The sequence below is a fragment of the Balaenoptera physalus genome, assembly GCF_965194825.1.
Source record: "Balaenoptera physalus genome assembly, chromosome: 3".
NCBI lineage: Eukaryota > Metazoa > Chordata > Mammalia > Artiodactyla > Balaenopteridae > Balaenoptera > Balaenoptera physalus.
In genome coordinates, this window is record NC_138890.1 from 60429159 (window position 1) to 60441155 (window position 11997).

Consider the following 11997-nt stretch of genomic DNA (forward strand, 5'->3'; position numbering starts at 1 on the left):
CAATCAAATGAAGTCGGCACTGTTATCCCATTTATAGATGAGGAAATTGAGACCAGGGGAGGTTAGGTAGAGCTGCTGAAGGCCACAAAGCTAGTGAGGGACAGAGTCTGGATCTGCATCAATCTGATTTCAAACCTAATATTTTTAACCTCCACCTCCATGCTCCTTCCCCAAAGGCCAGAACTCGGACAAAGGCCTTGGAAATCCTCCAGAGTGATGGTCTGGTCTCCAAGTCCTTGCTTCCCCTTCCTTATCCTCTGCCCACCATGCAGCAGCCTGGTTCTCATCAGGGACTCACTTTATGGCGAGTTGGTTGGAAACTCTCAAACTCTATCTCCTATCTCTGTATGACTTTGCTATTTGAGTCCATATTCCATAGCCCTAAATTTATCTTGGAGCCTAAATTTATTTTAAACTCAGCTGAGCTCAGGAGCCTCATTTCCTCCTCAGGTTTAGAATGAAGGAGGGAGGTTCTTTTTCACTGCTGCCCTGGAATGTTATTGGAGGGAGGGGGTTTAGTTGTCACCACTCTCATTTTAAAGACTCGGGGGAGGGTCAAGTAACAGAGAGTAGAAGAGCCAGGATTTGGTGAAACGTCACCAGTGATGTTGGTGCGCTATGGAAGCCATACTTCTCTGGACACCTCCTACCCTGTGGCATTTGGAAACAGGGCACATAACCCCTTGGATAGCTAGTCTCCTCCCTTCCCTCAACTAGTGGATTCCAGGGAGAGTGAGTTCCCAGTTCATCAAGAAGCCCAGAAGAATGCTGCCCATCAAATGCTCAGTGGCCAAGGGGCCCCCTAAGTGCATGCTGAATGGCTGGAGCCCCAGCCCACAGTGCTTTGAGGGGCAGCTGTGGGCAGAGTGGGCATTAAGCTATCTGTTGAGGTCAGGGTCATTGCCCTTTCCCCAGAACCTCATCTGGAGATGAAATACCTAAGGAGAGGAGACGCTAAGGCCCGAACGGAGATGGGAGGTGCAGGAAGCTAAGGAGAGTTGGCAGCGGGCAGAGAAGAATCCTCTTGTATTCAGGGTCCCTGTCCTATGCCACCTGTGGGCAAGAGGTGAGATAAAACAGGATGACAGTACTTGCATTCAACATGGATGAGGAAGTCAGCCCCCAGAGGCACTCTGGGAGTGGATGAAGTCCAACCGCCTAGCTAAGAGATGTTTACTGAGTATCTGCTGTGTGCCAGACTTGTCTAGGCACTGGCGATGCCTCAGTCCTGCCCTCACAGTGTTAGCCCATCAACAGAAAAAGAAAAGACAACTTTGGACAGTGATAAGCACTAGGAAGAAAAAGGAAACAGTGCTGTGAGGGAGAGTGATTGGAAGGGGGTCTCCTTGAAAGGAGAACATGAAAGCTGAGGCCTGTTTATGAAAAAGGGCCACCGTGTGAGGAGCTGTAGGGAAGCACATTCCAGGCAGAAGGAAGAGCAAAGCCAAAGACACTTAGGTGGCAATGGGCTCCATGCATTCAAGACACGGGAAGATGACCAGTATGGCTTAAGAGAGATGAACAAGGAGGTGAAAGGAAGGAGAGAAAACTGAGGAGTTAGATGGGGCCAGATCATAAGGGTCTTGTAACCATATTTATGGGCAAGCCGCTGTGTGGAGAATGGATTGCAGGAGGCAAGACTGGCCGGCCATAAGGAGACCTGTGAGGAGGCCATTAGGTGAGTAAATGGGGGACCGTATACTCTGTTACCCAAACCAGGATACCTGTGTAACTGAACAGGGGTGCCACAAACAATTAAACAGGGGCAACAGGCATAATGAGGACTTGCCACTGACAAAGCTCTAGCTGCAGTCAGTATGCCCCAGCCAGGACTGCCACAGGAAGTTCCGCAGTTTTTAGCAGTTCTGCTCTGACACACAGCTCCCAGCTCCAGGAGAAGGAATCGCTTTTCTGTTTGCCCAGGCTCTGGCCTGGTGCCCCATGCCCAAGCATTTGGTTTTTGTTTAGAGGCCACAGGCTACAGTTGCAGCACAAATGGAGCAGGAAGCCGTTTCCCCTGTGTTCTCTGGCACAGGGGCCGCCCACTCTCAGCAACAACCAACAGGACATGAATGAAAGAACAAACAGGGAGCACGTGGCCACCCCTTCTCAAGGTGGTGTGGAGAGGGTGGAAGCCAGAGAGGCATGGACAAGCCCTAAGTTCCAGAGCAGGGATTCTTAACACGGACTTGAGGAGGTCTGTGAAGCAGGCGAGAGGGTCCCAAGCTTTCATCAGATTCTCAAACCTAAAACTCCAAAAGAGATAAAGAAGCTTTGCTTTAGAGAGCAGTGGTTCTCACACTTCACTGTGCCTCAGAGTCACCTGGAGAGCTTGTTACAACAGGGATTGCTGGCTTCCTGCAGGTTCTGATTCAGTTCCGTCTGGAGTATGGACCAAGAATTTCTATTTCTGGGGACTTCCCTGGTGGTCCAGTGGTTAAGACTCTGCGCTTCCAATGCAAGGGTCATGGGTTCAATCCTTGACTGGGGAACTAGGATTCCCACATGCCGTGTGGCGCAGCCAAAAAATTGGAAAAAAAAAAAAAAGAATTTCTATTTCTAACAATTTCCAAGGGGATGCTAATGCTCTTGGTCCAGGGGCCACATCTTGAGAATCACTACTTTAGAGGATACAAGAAACATGAGGGATTATGATCTTCCCTTTTCAGACAAGAGTTCTAATAGATACCACAGCCCTCTAAACCACCCCTAAGTCCCAAGGAATTTCATATTTTATTTTTGGAAGAAGCCCCTGGAGAGTGACACTCTGGACCTTCCCTTAGAGGTCAGGAAGCATCTGAGAAGTAGCATTTTAGAGGATGCAGGAAAAGTGCCTTCAGAAACGTAAAAGCCCAAGCAAAACTTTGAGTTGGAAACTACAGGGCTGGCCCTGACTGATCCAATTACTTGGCCAATTATTGGCAAATAGTGAGGTTTGGGGAATCTGGGCAGACCCAGATTCTCTCCTGGAGACTGCCTCCTGTTCCTTTTTGAGCCTATATCTGGAGCCAAATGAACCCAGATAGGAGGTCAGCCATAAGGAAGATAGGGTGTCTGCTGGGGGGTATAATCTGGCAACAAGAAAGAAATCGACAGCTCCGCTAGACAGAATTGAAGACCTCATTCACAGAGCGTTTTGATCAGGTCATTGTGGTGAGGATGGGAAGAGACAGGAATAGTACTCAGCGCTGTACTTACTTTAAGCAAGAGCAGTGGAGAGAGGCCTGGAAGGGCCATTTGCCAGCTTTCCTCAGACCTGCTCCGAGTAAGTCATTCCCCCATGAAAGGGGCAGGGGAAATGAAAATGTGGATTCATTCATGAATCAACCTTCAGAACAGGAAATGTGGCTTTTGAGCTATACAGAGAAATCTTCCTTTGCCGCAGGGAACACTGGCTTTGCCATCCAGCTAAATACATCCTGAGGTAAGGCACTGTCAAATTCAGGAAGACCCTGCAAGTTACGGGAGGAGGTGGCACTAGAGTGTCTGAGACCAAGGGTCTCAGCTTGCCAGGACTCGTGACTTGAATTCTGACTGTGTGACCCTGGGCATACTACTTAATCTCTTTTTGTCTTAGTTTCCTCTTCTGTAAAATGGGGATAATAATAGTGCCTATTTCATAGGGTTGTAGTAAGATTTAATGAAATAACCTAGATAAAACACTTAGCTTGGATATTTTAAGCACTCAATATTAGCTTTAAAAAAAAAAAGTGGGGGGGCTTGGAAAAATTTAGGGTGGTGGCAGTACAGACCCACCCTTAGTGTCACTGCCAGAGACAGAAAGAGAAGGCCGAGCTAGGTCGGAGCGGCTGCCAATCTCCCCAGGAGGCTGACAAAGAAACTCCTGCTCCCCAGGGAAGGTCTGAGTTGTGAGCTGAGCATGCAGGGAGAGTCAGGATTCCTAGGATGGTGGGGTTAACTGGACAACCCTGCTGGCTGTGAGGTGGGGATATCCTGCTTTTTTAAACATTGCAACATTCAGTGAGTCTGTTTGTGACATTTTCTCACTGCCAGCCTAAGTGCCAAATGGCCTGATTTGATCAAAATGAATGAAAATCAATGTTGGTAGGAAAACTGGAACGACGTTATTGGAAACACTCCAGAGATTAGCAAAATTAAGGTAGAATCCCCATTTTCAGAGAAAAAAAGTGGCTCCTCCTCCTTAAGTTCCAGAAGCGTGGGGGATGGTGCTGAAGTGAAAGCAGTAGTGACTGTGCTGGCCCTGAGGTTACCGGGCAGCCAAACACGGAAAAAGGGATCTCTTTCCTCTGATCCTGAATGAGCAGAACCTCTTCCACAACCCAGTACCTCAAGTCAAAAAGTCCGATCCGCTTAGAAATTGTTACTGGCACTAGGAACAAAGAGAGTTCTAAAAACCATGCAAAAGAGCCCAAGTAAATGACATACCATATGGTTAAATAAAAGTTAACATCCATTGGAGGTGGGGGGTGGGAAGCAATTGCCAATTATATCACTTTAGAAAAGAAAGTGCTGAATAAAAATGACTAATAGTTCTGTTGACCATGCTGGGCCCCTTTCTTGAGAGGCTCCCATGGGCCTGTAAGCCTTTCCCTATATAGTTCAGACCCATCCCAAGTCTGGGATGTTCCCCCTGTAGCCCTGCAATAGAATTCACCTCCAGCCCTCCAAAATAACCACAGGACATATTTAATCATAGTCCCATTTAGACTCTTTTAAAGATTAAGGCCACCGGACAGTTAGGAAGGGGCCTGGCTTCTGGCTTTTCACTCGCTTATACTTACTATAAATCGTGGCTAGAGTTTCTACCACAACGTTCTGTACTGGAGAGCCCTCCTCCGGGACAGGGACCCAGGAGTTTGTCTGATTCCACCTGGAGGAAAGAGGGGAATCTTCAGGAAGTACACACCTGTTCTCTGTGTGCCACCCGAATCAGAGGCACTGCCCAACTTAGGGAAAATTAGAGTTTCTTAGTACCTGCCCTACCTACCCAAAACCCTCAGCTTTAAGTTTTCATGCAGCAAAATGTCTGTATTATTTTTACTGGAGTTGGTGATTGTCAGATGTGGAAGCTGGTCCAAAGCTAGCTAGCTGTGGCTAGCTGTAGTCCAACAGCTAGTCTGCTGTTCTCTACAAAGGAGGGCCATTTTAGCAGGAAAAAACCAAAACAACAACAATGACAGCAACAAAACTTTCTTGGAATTTACCCAGGGAAGCCTGAAACTGTCCTACTGTGAACTTGAGATATTTCTATGGCCATGCATCAGTTTTTAGAGTATAACTACTGCTATACACATTTAAATAACAATGAAAAAATTTTCTACAGTGTGACTTTTGCAGGAACCTTGTTCCTGCAACTGCTTGTTCCAAGCCTTCTCATATCCAGCCTAAAAGTAAGTGAAAGCATCAGAAAAGATAAAATGAGGAGAAAAAACAAATAAAACTTCCAAGTCCATTTCTAAAGGTTGAGGAAAATATCATACACCTGAAGCCACTGCTGCTTTTTGAGTCAGAGGCCAAAACTGGGATGGTTCTTTTTGGTCAGATAATCTAATCTTCTCTGAGAAGGTCCCATTAAAACTATTCTGAAGGATCACTCCTGTGCCACATTTTTATTGGTAACTTCATTCACTGTCTACCACTCCACTCACTAGAAAAGCAGTTTTGAAAGGATCTTATTTTCAAGCACAACTGCTATTTTCTGCAGAGGATTCTCTTCATCTTTTGTCATGACTCTTTTGTAACCCAAACCAACTTCATATTTAAAACGACAGAAAACAAAAAGCCTTCTATGGAAAAGGGACATGATCTATGGGAAAAGTTTCTCTTTCTCTTCAATTGTGATGGCTCGGTTAACCGTCACACCACCAGAGAATTTTAAAAACTGACTCAAGAAGCCAGATAGGGAAGCCATTCTCATAAAATCTCTAAAGTTAAATAAATTTGTTTTAAAATAAAATAGAAAACAGTTTTCCAGTGTGAGACAGACCACTTAATCCTTACAGCAAATTAATGATTAGGCAAGTATATCTGCTGCTGAATCCTTAAAATGGTTTCTATGCCCCCTCGCCCCCCAAAAAATTCCAAGAGCAACCATAACCACCCCCACCAAAGGCACTGAAACAAAAGACTGATCTGTTTATATAGTCACATGAAAAATAAACATCTTTATTTTTTTGCCTACTTTATTTCATTTTTTCAAATAAAATTTAAATCTGTACAAAGTATACTGTTACAGTATATATTTTGTAAGAATCAATGCCTAAAAGAATCACAATACTTCAATAAGCAGTACAGCAGACCTCGCTAGTTTCAGCTTTGATATTGAACAAACTCAAGCCGGCTGATGCACAACACATTTGCTTGGTTTCCACATGGTGAGTTCCCAGCACTGAGATGGGAGAACATGACAGCAAGTATGGTTATATTACAGCCCGACACACTGAGCTTCTTCATGTGATAATAACTGCACATATTTAATACAGAATGCTCAAATTTACTTTTTAAATTGCATTTGCTTACTTCTTAGTTGGAAAAATTCAGCATTCTTAATGGGGTCCCCAAACAGTGCAAATTAATGATATTCTACTGTATAATTGGCACATCTCCAATAAGGATTAACTTGTAAACTCAAAGAATATTACAACTTTGTCCTAAATTTTAACTAACATACACCTGGTCCATTTAACCAAAGTCATTTTGGAAAGATATTAAAGAACAATTCTATTTCTGAAAGGATATTGTTTTGACCATTCTTTAGAGAAGATAAATTTTTAAATTGTCGTTAAAATGTTTTACTATAAAAATTTTACAAACTCGATTAGAAATTTCAAGATTATGATTCACAGCAGACAAATACAGACTGTTTATATTCCAACAGTACCTACTCTTAGACTTTCAAACAGAGCACAACCATGTCAGCTGTGTTAACTAAAATTTTGAACAGTGTACTAAATTTATAAGTGGTGCTGGGTCTAGCAAGTGTAAATACACAGTATATTTTAATGAAAAGAATTGTCTTCTTTATACTTTATTTGTTTTCCCATAAGGAAACAATGTTTACATTCTTTAATAAAGTTAATCTTACATCAGAATATAACTTAATACTGTCAGCAACAGGGACCACACACAGTAAATAAGAAGCACATTTAAAATAAGTCTGAATTCACATAGATTAACATTTGTTGTTAATAAAATATCGACAGTATTACAATCTTACAATATTTACAGTAAGAAAAATCTAGAGTAATATATACCTTTCACAGCAGGATTCCTTTTTTTAATTATTATTTCTTCCAGTTTGGGATTGTGTATACACGAAAAGCTCAAATAAAGCAACTCTGCAATATAATCTTAAAATAATGGCTACTGGGGGAAATTCTATCACAACCATTGAAAATAATGGTGACTTTTCACGGAGTCTGTGGCATCTGAGAACCTAGTTAATTAACCAAAGACTTGCTCAAACTAGCCTCAGTTACCCAGATTAAAGCTGCAGAACTCCGGCCTTCCCTGACTGCTAAAAACCCAACAGATGTTCTCAACATGCTATAAGAAAAGAGGGAAAATAGGTTTCAGTTCACACCTCATGGCTGGAAGCCTCCGGCTAGTGCACGTTCCCCAACTTATGCTAAGAAGAGGGTCAACTTCCTCCCTAAAACACCACAAGAGTTTACCCTCCAACTACAGGGCACCGTGACACCAAGCTCACTCATTCCTCAACTTTCCAGCATTAGGATAAGGCATGAACTTGGCCCATATAATACACAACAGCATCTTAGAGACTTGGGGTCGGGGCAAAGAAATATACTAGTGCAGTTTGCACTGAGATCAACAGGGAAAATGGGAAGCGATGCATGTTTCCAATTAGAATAGCAAGAAGACCCACATCCCTAAACTGGAATTTGGCCAGGGCATCAGAGTTAGCACCCCCTCTCTGAGTACCACAAGCAATTAGGATGTGTGCTCTGGGCCTCCTCCAAGAGAGAGCATCTACAGTAAGTAACACCATGTGGGACATTAGTTCAGTGATGACTCCCAAGAAAGCAGATACAAGTCTTAAATCTGGGGCTGTCCACAGCACCTGAGGTCACTCATCAGAGCTGTGACCTGTCCCAACCCTGCTTACTTTAAGAGATCTGATGGGCACAGAGCACTCAGGGATACAGCTGCTGGCTACTTTGGACTCTAGATCTCACAGGTAATCAACAGGTATCTGGGATTGCATTAGCAGACTGTACCACAGCTCCTTAAACAGACACTGTCAGGTATGAAATCATGTCAAGCATGAATCTTCACTGTCAGGTCAGAAATCAAAGTGGGAGTCTTCCCACATCAGCCAAGGTTATTTTGTCAAAACCTTAGAGGAGTTGAACAGTTTTTTATGTTGCAAGTGATTAGTTTACTTATTTCAGTCAAGCTGGATTAGCAAACCAGACTGATTTATTTAGTTAGCTTTGTTTTTTTTGATTCCTACGTATGTGTTAACCCAAAGCTGTTCTATTTGGGCTAAATACACTGACAGAGAAAATTCAAACAACAAAAGTTTTCAGCAAACTTCTGTGGCATTTTCTTTTTGGAAGTCAATGCAAGATCTAAAGGTATTTCTACCCAACAAAGTCTGTTTAAGTGTTTAATGTTATTTCCTTTTTGGTCCTATATAGAATGCTATGACTTCTATATAGGTCTGAATGCTGCTCCATGTAGATGCTTTCTGTATATCTAAAAATATATACTTTTCAGTAGTTCAATACATGGTTAATCTTCCCACAGAGGAAGATTTTTGTAATCACATGTTGCAAAGTAGAAAAACATCTCCTTTCTAAGAAAGGAAATACGTATACTTTCCTATTGTACACTTTTGAATAAGCCCAAAGGCATGCACCAAAAAATCATTATTAAAACTAATACATGCACTAAAATGGTATACAGTTAGACTTAAATAAGGTGCTGCTTTCTCAATTTTCAAATTTGAAGAAGATATTTTGTCGGTTGTTGACTCAAAGATCTCCCCCGCCCCCACCCCACTCCATGGCATCAAGAGAGAAAAATAAAAAGTAAGCATAAACCTTTAAACTATTCTTTACAGGGGGAAAGGACAGATATATCAACTATCCTATTTATAAACTGGATTACCAGTTTTAAATAAAACCAATATTTACTGGTAAAAATTGTCAAAGCTAATACATCCAAACAAATGTTACTAGTAAAGAATGTTCTACATAGAGAATAATTTACTTTGGTTTTATGCACCTTCTCAAAAATGATACCGGTGTCCCATACGTCACCAAACTGATGTGTTCCAGCAAAGTTGTAAGGCAAATCTTTTTCTTCCCTAGTGACGTCTTGTTTCCCAATACACAAAACTAAAATCTTTTGGTGAGAAAGGGGTTAAGATAATGGCTAACCCCTTGGCATCCTGAGCATTGTGGTTTATCAAACTCTACCCTGCTAGAAGCTGTCAGGCACCCTGACCCCTGCCTTGAACCAGGAGTGGCTCCCATGTCTAGAGATGCCCTGACTCCTTAAAAATAGCTCTCAGAACTTTGCTTCTTTTTTCCTTCTATCTGGATGTTATAATGTCTAACAAAGCTGGTTGGAATGTCACATTTTGCTAGTAGGGGCCATCACCTAACGATAGTTCCAATCTGAAATGTTTTATGCCAGTACTTAGTTCTTAATTTTATCAATTAATTGCATTAAAATTTTCTCTACAGAGTTTACTTAGAGTTTCTTAACTTGGGTTTCAGAAGATGTGTGATGCCCCTGAGGTTGTATGCAAAATTATCTGTATATGTTGTATTTTCTTTCTGGGGAGAGGGTTCATCACTTTCGTCAGATTATCAAAGGTATCTGTGACCCCCAAAAGGGGTTAGAGGGACTTAGAGGGATACCCGTAATTCATTTTATAACAGGATTGGGAAATGGGGGCAGAAAACTAAAAATGCCCTCAAAAAAGGGGGGGGCCAAATTGTTGATCTTTTCCCTTTATTCACATTTGGGAAATAAGTGCTTCAAACTAGGAAAAATAATTAAGCTGATTAAATTCCATTTAAAAATAATCAAAGCCACTTTCTAAAATTTTTTCATTATCCATATATGGTAAATTTAGTCTCCAAGAAAAGGTTTGGAGACTGAATTTTTCTCTTTTCCCAAAGGAAGTTCATAGATATAATGCTGATCATCATCCACATTTAACCCAAGACAACATAAAACCTAAGACAACTCTAATGATGTAAGCCTTTATGATTTTGAATAAAGGATTATCTAGAGTCAAATACACATTTGTCAACCTTCATTTCCCAAAATTGGTCCATATTTAGATAACTACCGGGCACAATTCCACTAGATAAACCTAAAATCTGAACAACGGAAGTTTAACTTTCTACCTCAATTAAAAACAAAGCCACAAGTTTCCACAATAGAGTCCAGCCACAAACATTCACACTATGTCACAGAGAAGTTTCTCATTTCAAATACATCACTGAATTTTCAGCAGAATTTGCAAACTTAAGATCCAGAATGAATAGCAAAACATGCTGAGACGAGCATGTCAAGAATTAAAACACCAGCCCCGCCGCACCGCCCGCCCCCACCCCCCCCCATCCAGAAACACACTCAGGCATTCCAAAAATAAACCAGATCTGAAGAGAGGCCTCTCACTTGTTGGTTTTAAGTATGAAGTGCCTAAAAGGCTATGGGAAAGGGAATATAAAATGAAGTAATTAAATAACTTACAAAATATAATTTTAGCCAAAACACATTTCTGTTCTATTGACAAAACCGTCAATTTTTTTTTTTTTTTTGCAATTCCGAACACTAACTGTGTCGCGCAATCTCGCTAGACAAAAAATATGTTCACAGGTACACTTTTTGTTCTCCTATTCTTTCTAGAGCACATCTTGAGGTTATAATAATGCCTCTAGTTAAAATAAAGTCTCTTACCCCCATCACCCTCCCCTCCTCAAAAAGTGAGTCAACCTTGAATTCCAAAAAGGAATATTCATTTAATATAATTATTTCGATACCAGTTATATCACATAGACCATGAGGAAACTCCATGAGTATTATGGAAAACTACATGAAAGAGGGAGCTGCCACTTGCCACCCACTTCACTTCCAGCTTTTAAAGCCAATACCCAGCTAGACTCAAATCTCATTGACTTCAGTGAAAACAAATCAACACTCCAAAATCAGGCCATTTCAGGCTGGAAACTGGATCTTAAAGACACCACTTCATGTGTGTGTATATATATATGTATACATATATATATATATATATATATATATATATATACATATATTATTTTTTTTCTATCCTAAGCTTTCACTTTGTCTATTCAAATAGTCTAATAAAACTCACAGTTACAAAGGATTTTATTGGCAAATAAAGGCCGATATTAAAAATTTTATCAAAACAAATTTTTGTTCTACATAGCTAACACTAAGAAATATTTTCTTGGACTTATAAAGAATATTTAATTGCATATAAGTTTTGCTTTGGGAGGGATATTGAAAACATAATTCTGTAAGAAATTAGAAAAGACTAGAAACAAAAGTGAAAGTGACTAGTCTTAACTTTCAAAAAATCAAGTGCAAAGATAAATAGTGCAAATAATGAAAACTAGAAATTTTATAGGCAACTTTACAGTCTTTCCTGCTTTTGCACTTTTACATACTGACAACTTTATAAACCCTAACAACTGTATGCAGCATGGAAATGGGCTATCATTTATCTCCATTGACTAGACTCAAGGAAGCCTTTCAAAGACTTGTCTCACAGTCATTTAAATCACTGGTTCTTGACACAGGTTTGGGAATTCACTTCTTTTTAAACAATTCCTAAGGGAGGGGTTATTTAAGAAGGCTCTACACTGACTTAAGTTATAGTATGTAACTACAATAATTTAAAATCTGACACACAATATTATGTGAAAACCATACTAAGTGCCAACTCTACAAAATAAGTTAAAATAAAAATAATTCTTCTATTATTAATGTATTTGACATTTGTAAAAA

General features: G+C 40.8%; 1 protein-coding gene across 1 annotated transcript; it reads right to left on the reverse strand.

The window, feature by feature from the left end:
* Positions 1 to 2895: 2895 nt before the first annotated feature.
* Positions 2896 to 10568, reverse strand: IGIP (IgA inducing protein). Its single transcript, XM_082454350.1, has one exon. It carries the CDS (start codon positions 6451 to 6453, stop codon positions 6292 to 6294), a length of 162 nt encoding a protein of 53 aa, XP_082310476.1. The 5' UTR covers positions 6454 to 10568; the 3' UTR covers positions 2896 to 6291.
* Between the last annotated feature and the right edge of the window lie 1429 nt (positions 10569 to 11997).

Bases quoted from the DNA above. Each gene is read 5' to 3' on its own strand.
- IGIP (XM_082454350.1), bottom strand. From the start codon at position 6,453: ATGTGCAGTTATTATCACATGAAGAAGCTCAGTGTGTCGGGCTGTAAT.